The sequence below is a fragment of the Tamandua tetradactyla genome, chromosome 7 (assembly GCF_023851605.1).
Source record: "Tamandua tetradactyla isolate mTamTet1 chromosome 7, mTamTet1.pri, whole genome shotgun sequence".
Classification (NCBI taxonomy): Eukaryota; Metazoa; Chordata; class Mammalia; order Pilosa; family Myrmecophagidae; genus Tamandua; species Tamandua tetradactyla.
Window position 1 is genome coordinate 152,271,501 of NC_135333.1, and position 15,034 is coordinate 152,286,534.

The following is a 15,034-nucleotide window of genomic DNA, read 5'->3' on the forward strand; positions in this document are numbered from 1 at the left end:
GTATAATTTTTTTTTAAGGCAAGCAGTAGCTATTATCCACTTTAAATAATTATTTTAATTCAAAATTGACAATATAAAACTATTAATAATTATAAAGAGAGTCTTCTAAATGTTACTCGTTTTCATTTTTTATATTTAAGCAGAACTCCTTTTAAATTTAGCAACCTTTATTTTTATAATTCCCATAGAATACATAAAAATGCAGGTAATTGTAAATAATTCTTTTAATCAGATTCTCTTCAAATATTTCATAGTGTGCATTGTTATTTTGTAGCATAACTAATTCCAAATTTCTTTATATATCTTTTCTTATAAGAACATTGGAGGGCGGGCCACGGTGGCTCAGCAGGTAAGAATGCTTGCCTGCCAAGCCCAAGGACCCAGGTTTGATTCCCGGTGCCTGCCCATGTAAAAAAAAGAAAAAAGAAAAAGAAAAAAAAAAAAAGAACATTGGACTGTAAACTTGTGTTATAAAGATATCTTTCTTTCATAAAGTAGCATAAGAGAGAGGGATTAGATATGTGAAATGTATTTCCCTATTTTAAAACAGGTTTTAAAGTTCCATGTGCAAAAATGGAATTCTGTAACATACAGATAACATTTGTTTCTGTTGTTATTGTCTATTTGTTTTCACTCTGAACCTACCTTGTCATTGATAGCAGAAAAGCTCAATCTGAAGGCCTGTACAATATAATTAGCCCTTTCCAGTGACATCTTTGGAATTAAAGGTTTACTTCATAATCCAGTTTACAAATACCGTCTAGGCTTTTTTCTGCTTCCTTGCCTTTCCTGGCCCTAACAGGCTGCAGGTAGTGTGGAGAGAAGGAGGGGCACACATATATAATAGGCAGGAGTTGGTAAAAAGAAGGGATCTTCCATCTGAGTTTGCAGTGGATAAGTCCATTGTTGGTATAGGGATAAATCCATTGTTGGTGTAGGGATTAAATCGTTATGGTCTAGATATGGAGCCTAATTTAATGTTGCCTCATAGGGTGGCATGTTAGCTGGGGGAATAGTTACCCATCTGGACCCAGTATAGGTTCAAGTGATCTCGCTCACTCACCATCTCTTTCCTGGCTTTGTAAAGTGCCCTATGGCCAGAACACAAAGTTGTCCACATCTTTCATAGGAGGTCTCTTGGCACAGTCAACTGCTTCCCCCTTTGCCTGTCTTCTGCGTCTTCCACTTTGACATATGGGAAACTTATGACTCCCCCCAGATCCAGTTGTCCCTTTAGATTGTGGAGGTGAGTGAGTGAGTATTCGGTACTTTTAAACTTTTTCAAATCCCTTCTTTCTTTGCCTTTGCCTTGAGTTCCTCCTCCTTCCCCCTTGGGGAAAGGATAAAGTACACGGGAAAAACGCAACAGCGCGTTTCATGCTGATCTTAAAGTTCTCCTGCTCAGTTGGGTCTGGCGATGTTCACTTATCAATTTGGAGGATGGAGTGGGGCCGGGAATAAAACCCCTAATTGCAAACATCCTCCCCTTCTCAAACCTCATCTCACACTCACGTGGTGGCTGGCTATAAGCACGATAGCCAAGGAGTGCAGTTTCTTCTTTCCTTGGTTGCTGATCTAGGAGTGTTCATGGTTGCATATGTGTAAGTGGGAAGGGGATCAATGGAAAACAAAACACCACTTGTGGTCTCGTGGTAAGCGATATATCAGAGCAGAACACTATATCACGTGTCATTCTGCTACATCTTCATGTTTACAGAGATGCCAGCATCATCCTCTGGGCTTCAGATCTTGAGCTTCAGAGTCCTTGACTCTCAGTTCAACCACTTACCAGCTCTATAACCTTGGGGAAGTTACTTAATTTCCCCTTGGCCTTGTTGTAATCAACTTTTAAAATGTGGTTTATAATTATAATAGGGGGTGCAAGGGTAGTTGAGTGGTGGAATTCTCGCCTGTCTTGCAGGAGACTGGGGTTTGAGTCCCAGCCTATGCACTTCCCAAAAACAAACAAATAAACGAGCAGACAAAAATTCAACAAATCCTGCTGCAGTAAAGGGATATGCACATGGAAAAAGAATGAAACATGACCCTGCCATACAGCATACAAAAAAAACCCCCAAAACCTGTGGTTAATAATAGAAATTGCTTCATAATGTTGTTGCAAATTGTAAGTGAAAGAATCAGTTCCTAATATTTCATAAATTATCCATAGATAGGGGATTTATAAATTTTCTGTCTAAGAAAATAATTAGGATAGGAAGAAAGGATTTAAGCATTCAAGAAAGGTGTGTTTTATCAACTTCTTTAAGTAGTTAGATCCTAATAGTCCTGGGAACCTGAGTCCTTAAACAATCTAGTGATTAAGGTTCTTGATAATATTTAGTGAAATCCTCTTAGCCCCTCAGGGACTGGGGGAATATTGTTAATTTCTTCACTTTTCAAATGTAGATTAATGATTCAGTTGTCTGTGCAATTAAGGTTTATTAAGCACTCCCAGGATGTTTCTTGCAGACAGAAGTATAAAATACAGCATACACTATAAAATCAACATTGGAAAGTTCCTCAGGAGTCTTGTCTAGAGAATAAAACAAGGATATAAATGAACAGTCAGTTGGTAGAGCTGGTATATTCTTTTCCCTACAGTTTTCCATGATCTATTATAAATGTCTGCTGATTAGTAGTCAGTAAAGACCAAAGACCATTTAATTTTAGAAGCAAGGTCCTAGAGTGAAAATGTTTACAGTTATATGACACATATAATACATTGTTTTGTTTTGTTTTCTTAACTGCATCTATTCTACCTTTAACTTAAGAAACTACATTTTCTAAACTGTATGTTTCCTTGGGAAATTAAACCACTGAATTATATGATGATTTTTTTTTTTAAAGCTAATAACCATTTGGGGGATGGGGGAGGGCCTTTTTTCAATTGAGCTGATTATCATTTTAAAAATTTCATCTAATGGATTCCCAGTTTCTCTTTTGATTTTTATGTATTTTATGAACTTGAAAATCCATAAAGGTAATTTTTAATGGTAGCTATACTTTCCATGTTAGACATCTATTGGTTGATCTCGCTTCAAAGTAACTTCTTTGAAGTCTTAAGTTACTCTAATTTCCTACCTCCATGCCTTTATTTAAGTTACTCTAATTTCCTACCTCCATGCCTTTATTTTTCTCTGGAGAAAACCCTTCCAGGGCAAGAAGTGAATTCTGGCTCATATTTCCAAATATATCCAAATCAAAGTGATCCTATAATTTGGTGGAGAGAACTTTCATTAAATAAGCTAGTGAGGGAATTTTTACAGTTCTATGTTAGACTAAAATACTTTTTTGAAATATTGAAATTGAACCCCAACATTTATGAGAGTGTAAATTGCAACAACACGTTGTAACATGCTGTTAAAAATAGAAGTGTTTCTAATTATTTTTCCTTTAAAAATATTAGAAAAATATGTTTAACTCTCCAGAGGGATGTTATTCTTATAATATCTATGGTTCTATGGGGTATATCTTAATAGTTTTTATTTGGCTTAACCGAAGTGCAAATGCAATTTTATAGGTATGATTATTAGCCTTCTCTTTTTAAAAGTGAATGTCGTTTTCTAATTGTGAGAGTTAATCGTTGTTTTCTCTTTAGTCTTGACTTTTCTGTCCTCTTCTTGTCTTGAAAGCTTCCTAACATTGTCTCTTCAAGAGAAATTAACCCTATTATAACTGCAGGATTCCAAGCCACTTACTGCTATTTTTCACATCATAGTTATGCTGTATGCAACACTTGAAATTGAATTTGGCATTTTTCTGTGGCATTCCTTCATTGCCATTCAAATATGGTTATCAAATTCCAGCTCATCTGCAAGAGCTTCTTAGGTCACGACTTGTTATCTGCCATCCTTGAAACTATTTTGAAGCAGTGTGGCATGATTGAAAAACATCTTGAGATTTGAAAGCTAATTTGCTGAGCTTCCTCACGTCCATGATATTTGATTTCTTTTACAAACAATTGGCTGAACCTAAGTCTTGCTGAGAATTACAAGGGCGAGCAGTCCACAGACTTGTCTGTAAAATTTAGTGCACTTCTTATTTGTACAAGTCAACTGTGGCATTTAAGACATTTGGCTATGAGCAGTAGAAACTGACTCTGGCTGTGTGAAGGCCATGAGGTCTCAGAACTCGCTATAGGTTGGAGGGCCTGGGTTTAAATCACAGAAAACAAGGTAGCCCCAGAGGCCAGGAAGCAAAAATAAACAAAGCAATCCTTTACAGGAGAGTCGAGGCAGGACGCAGCCCCATTTCTTTTCATTATTGAGTGAATGCTAGCAGCCATCCCTTACCTTTCTGTCTCTCCTGGGAAATCAGAGTTGCAAGTGAGAATATCCTAAAGCAAAGCATGGCTCCCACCCCATGGTTAGAGAGCAAGAGAGAGGGAAGATCTGACTTTTTGATACAATGGTAGGAAGGGGAGTACGTTTCTAGATAGATAGGGCATTAAAAGAAATTAAGCCTCTCTCCAGGTTCACTATTTCCACGAGACAAAAGCAACAAATTATTAATTTTGACAGTTACGGAAAAAAAGTTAAGATTTTTATGGTCATCTTGAAACTGGATACTCTCAACTCTATAATATTAGCTGGGTTAGCTTGGAAAAGTTATCCCACTAAATACACTAAATAAATTTATGTTGCGATACTAGATATAAAGCTTTGAATACACTGCATGGCAGGCATTCCATTTTTAATGGTCTTTTTCTGCTTGGACAACTTTATGCTTGATTGGTGTGATTGTAATAAAAAACATTAGTATCATTTCACTGCCCAATGATTCTTCAATTTTAAATTAAACGCTATATTTTGATTTTTCTTTATTTCACAGACAGGCTAGCCTCAATGAAGCAGCTGAGAAGTATTATGATCTGGCAGCCAGGCTGAGACCTAATGTAAGTACTTTTCTAATGAGAAGCATTACTCAAAGGGGTGACTTCACAGCATGTGATAGAGTGGCACTGGTTTTTTTCCTCACTGATCTCTTATTGTAAGTTCTGACTTAATGGTGAATTCAACAATAAAATCTGCCAGTCTCAAACATCTTTCTTTTTCCAGAAGTAAAAACTGTTGTATTTTCTAGCCTGTATAACAATATAAATTTGTATCATTTGAGTACAGATTTTAACAGTACTCAGTACTTCTCATTTGGTTGATTTTTAAAATTAATTCATTGAAAAGTTGACTTTTTTGCCATGATGCAGACTTTTTAACATCATAAAGATCTTTACATTCATAAATGCAGTCAAACTTTGAGCTATGTGCCTCTCTCCTATTCCACAACCCTCATTTCTAATAACTGTGCTTTTCAACGTGATCAAGAATGTTTTCATTAAAATTTTTCCCTGAATAGTCACAGTTCCATAAAGTAATATGGATATAAATTAGATCATTACTATTGAAATAGAGAAACCATTTATAAGAAAATAAGAAGGGGTTTTGTAGCAGTCTTCTAGGTACTTTCTATTCACTGCACATCACTAAATTCCAGCATATTGCTTTTATTCTCACACACGTTCTACTCAGCATCCCTTGGTAACACTCAAACCCTCTATCTTGCTCTTCAAATCTAGACCATTTATTGAGAAATGTAATTTTGAAACTGTAATGAAAGTCCACATATGATTGACTACAAGCTCATTTCTTTACAGTAACTCATCTGTTGGGCAAGCATCAAGAGAGTTTGCTTTCAGATAGTACTAAGACTTCATCCTCTAAAAAAACATACAGTGTAGCAATGAATTCAAAATATTCAATTAATTCAGACACATTGTGTCACTTCTATACCTATGTATGTATAGTGTTGTGAAACACTGAAGGGGAGGATTAATGCTCCCTAAAGAAGCCCACATGGGAGGTAGCTTTTTGGGGGAGATTCACTACATGTAACCTTAGTTACATGAAAAACTGAGGGTTTTACATTTGGCATTTTCATATTTTCAAAATGAAACCCTCAGTTTCATTAATTAATGAGGTGCTTCAAGAACTGGTGAACTGTTTGCAGCATAAGAAAGGCATAATGCTAAGAACATTAACCGCTAAAATTTATTGAGCACTTAACTATGTGCAGGGCACGTTGTGCCAGGCAGGCAGCATGCTAGGTGCATCGTGTGAATTCCTGCTAGTAAAGCCACAGACATGCTCAGTGGCCACCTCCCAGCCCTCATCTACCTCCCTCCTTTTCCCTTATGGCTTGTTTGTGTGTAGGTGTTTGTTACATCCACTGTTCTTTGCTTGCAGGTGTTTGGTATGTTTCCATTTGTGCATTTTGCATGCAGGTGTTTCTGTTTTTCAATTTTGCAAGAGACCCAGGGAGACATTAAATCTTAACCAGCCCCAGCTGCTCACGGGGGGCATAACGCTTTCTCCTTGGCAGAGCCCCCTCCCGCTGGAGTGTATAAAAGCTCTGCATTCAGGCAGTGCAGCTGTCCCTGTCTCTGATGTGAGGCAGAGCCACTGATCAGTCACCCTCCTCTGGGAACAAGCCACAGTTGGTCCTTCATTTCCAATGGGAAGCAGAAAAGTTAACTCGCCAAATACCACACCCGGTAAATGGTGGAGTCACATTGTAATTCCAGTCCCTCCTTGCGTAAGAGAAAAGTTGATGGGAAAAAAATGTAGCCATATCTTCCTCTTCCAGAGGAAATGCAAGCCAGAAATCTGAAAGAACAAAGTAATAATAGTTCTCATTTGTTTATTCAGTAAATGTTTTCTGAGTACACATTAAGCGCCAGACACTGTTGTAAGCACTGAATAAAATGAGTCAACTAACTAGGCAAGAATGCCTGTCCTGTAGGAACTTACAATCTAGTCTGAGGAGACAGACCATATGCAAATAAGTAAAATATGTAGGATGTCACATAATAAGTGCTTTGAAGAAAAACGGAGCCGGAAATGGAGCCAGATAGAGCAGGGGGCGGTGTGCAGGAAGCGCGGCTTTTGAAATTCCTGAGTTGGGCATCTGAACAGCATTTCTAAGAAGAAAGTTGAATTTGACATCTTAAATTTACTGAAGTCAGGGATCAGGTTTCCCTCTTCCACCTTCATTTTTTCTTCCCTTGACATTGATCTAATGCTCCAAATATACATAATAAATGGTAGATAAGTTTAACCTTTATTCGCTGATTATTGGTCACTTGATTGTCATTTTTATTTGTGCTAAGTGCTTGGACGAATGGTCTTCTTTAAGCACATTATAACAGATTGGCAAGAAAAAGCTATCAGAGCTATCTGACCTAACCTAAATGAAAAAGACCCAAGACAAATTTAACCCTGATTTATGAGATTGTTTCATTTAAATGACTAGCCAGGTCGTACAGTCAATACTTAATCTCCAACTCAAGCCTACTATTTTTCTGAACCCCCCAAATTTTCTTTTCTTTATATATATGCCTCAGACTCCTTTTGAACATGCATTTATATGTGTTCAATTGTGATGCTTTCCTTGTCTGGTAACACTAAGTTCACTATTTTATGGACAAGTTCATATTTCAACAATAAATAAATGACGTTACAGTTGCTGGGTTAATAGACTTGGGCTCTTCCTGCCATTTGTGTTTTGCTGTTCTGTACATAGCCTAGGAATGTCACTGAGGCAAGACTGATAAAATACAAACTATGGCAATAATATAAAATTCTTTTCTGAAGCTCAGAGACCTGTTTAAACAACAACCCATCAAATAATTTATTAGTAATTATACATCTGACCTAAATGAAAGCATTCACCTCATATTTACCTTGCTTATAACTATTTATTACCTGGGTTCATAAAAGCATTCTTTGTTAATTCCATATTTTGACTTCATAACTTTCAGTTTGCTGCATATCCAACAAGAACATAGCAAACAGACCTCACTCTCCATTCCCTATTTAAATATTTCCATTGCCTTTTTTTTTCTTGTCTACATGGTAATCTAATCTTACTTTTATTATTCATCAAGGACTTTTTTCTATTGTTTTAGTGCCCTAACTGTCACAGTCAGAAATGGATACATAGACACTTTGGGAAAGCTCATGACAGGTCATGAATACACAAAGTAAAATATGTGAGTTCAACCCTTGTGTATTACCATGCATTACCATCATATGAAAAAGATCATCCAGGGTGGTGCAATGGTAGCTCAGTGGCTGAGTTCTCGCCTGCCATGCTGGAGACCCGGGTTCGATTCCCAGTGCCTGCCCATGCCAACAAACAAACAAAAAGATCATTCATCATCTGTGGAATTTATTTATCTCTTAATAAAATATCAATTCCATTTATTCAGTATATCTCATAAAGAAATTCTTTTTTTCTATTCTAAACAATCCAGATTTTTCCACACAATCTTCTTTAAAATCGTTAATTGACTTTTTGGATTATTTTATATATATAGAATTATTTAAATACATAGATCAAATGATAAAGTAGTGAAAAGAACTTAAATCTGCAGGTACAATATAATTTTAAATTTTATATCCTGATATTGTCTCTTCATCAAGGTTAAATCATTGCTATTTATTAAATGGATAATTAGATAAATGTCTGTTATAAACAAATGACACCCTTAAATTTATCCAATATGCCTAATTTATTTTTGGTAGAGAGTATTCTAAAATTAAACCTGATATATATTAAAACATTTCTCTAATGGGAAAATGCTTTACCAAAATTGCCATTTTAAATTTTTCCAATTTTAGTTTTTCACATTTATTTAAAAAACTGATCTTTCTGTGGAGATTACTTTGAAAAGACAACTGTCTTTTCTTCCACACATTCGTATCAAAATGCTGATTCTGGAAGACTAGAGGAATATTGAAATGAAACTGCTTTGTCCTTCATGTGGGAATTAAGCCAAATACTGCATTAATATATGGGTTTTACATTTTTTTTAATATGAAGAATAGGGAATTTGCATAGTACAAAAGTCACCTGTTTTCACTTGGCTTTTCGTAAACTATAGAGTCAAAAGTCATAATCACCAGTGATTAGGTCTATATATTTTGCATTTTTCTGGATGTAATTGTTTTTAATCTGAATTCTTTCAACTTATTTTTATCAAGTGCCAACTTTGGATAAGGCTCCTTGCCAAGTGCAGTTGGGTTTTAAAATTGCATGAAAAATTATCCCTGACCTTGAGAAATAAACTAATTTGGGAGGGCATGGAGAAGAAAACACATGGATTCAAATCCTCACACCACAGGGCAGTAAATAATACTGTATAACCAGTATTGTGTGAGTTATATATGCTAAGGGCTTGAAAGCTGCACAGAAGGGAGAAATTACTTTGAGCTGGATTGATCTGGGAAGGCACTGAGACAGAGTTGACAAGCTCAGACAATGTTGAAATGATAGCATGTTTAGAGATGAGGATTTTTGCAAGAGAAGGAGAAAGAAAGGAATTCAGGCAGGAAGAAGCACATGTATGAACATAGAAATCATGAAATATGTTCAAGGAATAGCAGTCGGACATGGTGACTGGATTGCAGGGGTGGGGGAATGTGTGTGTGGGTGGGGGGTGTCACAGAGATGAGGAAGGTGGGGGAAGGAAGGACTGGGAACGAAGGTAAAGCCAGATGAAAAACATTCAATACCAAGCTAAGTGTTAGGAGTTTGTATTGAAGAATTTTCTTGAGCAGGGTGACATAATGAAAGCAATAATTTAGGAAGGTCACTTTTATGATGCAGTGAAGAATGAGTGTTGTATTTGAAGGAGTATTGTTGGCAGATACATCCTTTGGCAAACCAAGCAATAGGTCATTGATATAGTAATTTAAGCATAAGGTGATAGAACCTAAGGTACAGATACACAGTGGAGTGGAACTGAACATTCAGGAGAAATAATCACTGGATATGGATAAGATGTAAATAGAAAAATTAGGTGGTCCCAATGAGTGTTCTAAAATTTTGACTTTAGGTAACTTGGAAAAAATAGAAGTACCATAAGCAGAAATAATACTGTAATTTACTGTTGGATATTCCTTTCAAGCAGAGGGTTGGGGGGGAAAGACTATAGTTAGAAATAGAGATGTGGAGGTCATCTGCCTAGAGCAGAAAGTACCAAAGCAATGAACAGAACTCCTGATGGAGAGAATATACACAAGGAGAGAAGAGAGACAATTGCAAACACCCCAGGAATCTACATTCGGGGGATAAGATAAGGAAGACAACACATATAAGTAGTCAGGAGGCAGAACCAAGATAATGTTAAGACAAAGAAATCAGTGTTGCTGAGTAATGACATCTGCAAAAGAGTAAGATGTCATTGGTGACCTTCAAGATACAGTTTCATGCAAGCAATGTGGACAGAACTTTTTTTTTTTTGTATGCTAGATGGTGGGGGTCACATTTCATTCTTTTTTCATGTGAGTATCCGTTATTGTAGCACCATTTGTTGATTTTTTTTTTCATTTGTTTGGTCTTTTGTCTGTTTGTTTGCCTATTTATTTTTGGGAAGTGCATGGGCTGGATATCAAACCTGGGTCTCCCACCTGGCAGGTGAGAATTCTACTGCTGAACTACTTTTGCATCCCCTAGACAGAACTTTTTAAGGTGTTAAGGAAATGGAGAATAGGAGGCAGATTTTTATAGAAATTTATTCTATAAGGAATTATGGAGTTAAATTTAAGGAAAGGGGAAATACCAAAGAAATATTAATTATGAAGTTATGAAATACTGAAGGTACGTGTTAAGGGAAGGATGTATGTATGCACACACATCTTTAAATATGAAGCTGAAATGTGTCCAGGTGTGGCTAAGCCAAGGAAAATATCGAAGATGTTAAAGGATTACTTCTTTCTCAGGGATAGTGATATATGACTTTATAGGGGGGAAAAACTAGAAATGGTGGGGAGGCAAGATGAGGTGCTAAGTAACATTAATTATAATCACTTGATCATCTGCTAATAGTGAGAAAGAAATGTGGAATTTGACATGGACGATCTGTGGACAGCTGGGTGAGTTGATGTGCACAGTCATGTCAATATGTTGTAAGTGCCATTTGAAGTATGTTTTTGTGAGATACAGCGTTAAGTAATCAGTCATTTTATGATAACTCCAAATGAAATTTCAAAATGACCAGTAAGTTAACTCTTACTTTTGTTTAGGCCATCTGATTCATATATGTTTGATGTTATAAATCACACTTTACATTTTTAATATTTATCATTTTATAAGTGTCCTACCATTTTATATGAATTTGAGGGGAATGTACTCCAAGGATTAAATTATACATTAGAAAATTGTATATGTGTATTATACCTTTCCCAGGAATTTAGGGCATAAATTATTGCATAGCATTATTTTAAAATTAAATCCAGTATTATCCATTTGGGCTCTTTAGCAATGATTATATGCCAAAAGATCAGACAGAGAAGCATGGAAAGAGAAGATTCAAAGATACGAACTTGCAGTTGCAGAATGCAATTATTTTATGAGGTAGTCAACATAATCTACAATACATTACTTGCAATTCGTGCTATACTCCTTGTGGTAAATATAGTGTGGGCCACAAGGTAGAAATAACTGTTGAAACTGGATCTGGAAGAAAATGTTAAAAATTGTTTGGGGTGTTCTCATGGAGGGGATATAATGTATTCTCAGTCCATAGTTGTTTTCTGATGGGAAAAGATATTCCTCAACCCTAATTAAAACAAGAGAACATAAAATTAAGTTAAATAGGACAGATTTAGATTTGACCATATAAGGATTTTTTTTTTTTTTTGGTGGGAGGGACTACTGTAGGTTGTCACTTTGCTAACAAAAATGACAAGGTTAATAATAATTTTTCTGGAAAGCAGTTAAAGCACATTTCTCTTATAAATGGGGGTGGAACCATATGGCCTTTTCTAAACTTTCCAGGCTTCTATGATGTGGGAAAATTACATACCATGTGTCTCTTGACTTTCAGGCATTAATAATATATGGATCTTAGAATCACCAGATTGACTCTAAGTAAAATGTGTTTTAAAATTGCACAGTATTTCCCATTCTTGTTCCTTATTTCAGTTTCAAATATATTTGTCTATTTTACATTTAGAAAATGGAGTCCCCTAAATCGATAAACCCAGAATAAACGGGTTTTAATAAGGAAAGAAACTGTCATTCGTTTCCCCCATATTTGAACCTGTTTTATTGAATGGGTCGGGGGAGGAAGAAGACAAAACAGTTGATTCAGGGTTTATTAACAGCAAAATTAAGTCAGCAAACTTATTCTACTTCATTTCATGAGTAGGCTTCCATCACGTCGAGATTTTGTATTTCTGCACACATCAGAAAAAATCAAATATCTTTATTCTCGTATTCACTGTTGCTCACTTGCCTGAGATCTTCAGTTGTGCCAGGATCAGTTTAAGTCTCATCACACCCATCCTGTCTTCAGCCTCCTTTCTGGTGTAGGTCTCCTTTCCAAATTGTTTGCGTGTTGTGTTTCTCTTCTCCGAACAAGTTGCAAAGTCCAGTTTCTGGTGCATCCACTTGTCTCTGCTTTTATTTTAGTTACTTTGTGTCGTATTTCTATTCTGAAAGTGGTACACAAACAAGAAGTATATTGTTCTATCAGGTTCTTAATTCTTCATGCTTAAAAGAGAAAGTTGGTTAGTACAGACCACATATTTACTAACTGTAGGTGTGATCTATTGTGTAGTCCTTTCTAGGGCTGCCCTAAGCTCAACTGACAGCATTGTATTCATCAGTATCCAAGTGCACTCATGTTTAAATATTACTTTTAAAATATATATGCACTGTGTGTGTGTGTGCGTGTGTGTGCGTGTGGTTAGGGGACAGGAGAGAGAGAAGTATGGAGATAGGTGAATTTGAGGCAGGAACTTCAGTAGCTCTTAGCTATATAGAAAATTAACTTGAGAACTTTAGTTCGGCGCACATCAAAACCTATAGGAAATTTCATTTTATTATAGTCTGATTCCAAGCATGTTTATTTTTACTTACATTACTGTGTTGGAGGGTTCATTTGCATGGAGTTGTAGCTGCAGTTGTTTGAATTGTGGGACCAAGCACTAATACTGTATTTAGTTTTTTCTCCTCCAGGAAAACTAGATTCCTCTTTTCTTTTTTTTTCTTTAATATTTTTATTGACAAATCCTCACACACATACAGTACAGAATGGTGTACAATCAGTGGCCCACAACATCATCACATAAGTTGTGTTTTCATCACCACGATCATTTTTAGAACATTTTCATCATCCAGAAAAAGAAACAAAAAGAAACAAACAAAAAAAACATACATCCTATACCCCTCACCCCTCCCTCTCATTGACCACTAGTGGTTCAACCTACCCAATTTATTTTACCTCTTATCCCCAGTATTATTTATTTATTTTTTAATCCATATTTTTTACTCATCTGCCCTAGATAAAAGGAGCATCAGGCACAAGGTTTTCACAGTCACACAGTCATATTGTAAAAGCTATATTGTTATACAGTCATTTTCAAGAGTTGAGGCTACTGAAACACAGCTCAACAGTTTCAGGTAATTCCCTCCAGCCTCTCCAATACACCACAAACTAAAAAGAGATATCTATATAATACATAAGAATAACCTTCATGATAATCTCTCAACACTGTTTAAAGCCTCTCAGCCCCTGAAACTTTGTCTCACTTCTCTCCTCCCCTTTTGGTCAAGAAGCCTTTCTCAATCCCATGATGCTGAGTTCTGGCTCATTGTGGGAGTTCTGACCCACATTGCCAGAGAGATTTCCACCCCTGGAAGTTATGTTCCACTTAGGGGGGAGAACAGTGAGTTCACCTGCTGAGCTGTCTTAGAGAGAGAAGCCACATCTGAGCAACAAAAGAGGTTCTCTGGGCATACTCTTAGGCATACTTATAAGTAGGCTCAGCCTATCCTTTGCAGGAATAAATTTCAAAGGGGAGAACCCCAATATCGAGGGCTCAGCCTATTGATTTGGTTGTCTCCACTGCTGGTGATAATATCAGGGATTCTCCAAGTCGGAAGTTGAATATTTCCTCCTTTCTCCCCATTTCCCCAAGGAAACTTTGCAAATATTTCTTTATTCACTGCCCAGATTACTCTGCGATATAGCAGGACTTTAGTCTAACCTGTACAAACCAACAAGATCTCACACCCTATTCAAAATTCCTTGTACTTATGATGTTTGACTAAACTGACCATAAGTTATATTGATAATGTACTACCAAAATAGAAATTTTGCACCAGATATCCTCATTTCTTTAAATTCATCTGATATATCCACAGTGACCCACATTCCTACCTGGAAGTATCAGCGAGAGTGAACTAATGGTTGCTCTCCTTACAGGGGAACTTCTCTCCCTACCCCACCCCCACATCCTTCAGAATCCCCTTTGGTTATTCCTGCAGCTGGCCTTCTGATTTATATTATCCTTGTGAGGTTTTCTGTTTCTGATCCCTGATTGATTTCATAGAGCCTTATTTTTCCTAAGTATACACTGAAACATTAACAAAATAGTTTGCTGATGTGTCTAAATCTTTATGTCCCCTTCTAACTCTCTTGTAACACTGTCGCCTGTTTTCCTGTTTCCTTTCCTTTCCTCTACTCCTTGTTTTCCATCTTACCTATATTGAAAACTAAACCCTCCCCTATATCTATAGATAAATCGCATTATACTTTACCCTAAAGATAAATAAAAGTTGACCATATCTTGAAAAATGTGTAGATTTGTAGATTAATTCTCATAAGGACCCTATGTCCTGGATGAGATTTTCCTAGACTAAGTTAAACTCCATGTCACTTGCATAATATGGGACACAACAGTTTCTCTTTATCACATGAAAAAAAATTGATTTGAATATAGTGCTATAGGATGGGCCGTGATGGCTCAGCCGGCAGAGTGCTCGCCTGCCATGCCAGAGACCCAGGTTAGATTCCCTGTGTCTGCCCATGCAAAAAAAAAAAAATAGTGCTGTAAAATAATCTTAGATAGCAAGCCCTAGAAGAGAGTTGAGAAGAGCAAAAGTTGTATACATGCTACAAAAACTTTCAGTCTTTCCCTTATAAATGGCTATTTCCTTAGATATCAAGTGCTAACAAATGGCTACTGTT

At 36.4% G+C, this 15,034-nt stretch overlaps 1 protein-coding gene across 2 annotated transcripts in view; it reads left to right on the forward strand.

Moving 5' to 3' along the window:
- TMTC2 (transmembrane O-mannosyltransferase targeting cadherins 2) overlaps nt 1–15,034 on the forward strand; it is a 478,556-nt gene that overhangs the window by 397,586 nt on the left and 65,936 nt on the right. For both annotated transcript variants that reach the window (XM_077111531.1, XM_077111532.1), the window contains one exon: nt 4,831–4,894. In XM_077111531.1, the coding sequence (XP_076967646.1) occupies nt 4,831–4,894 (64 nt within the window). The remainder of the gene's footprint in view (nt 1–4,830; nt 4,895–15,034) is intronic.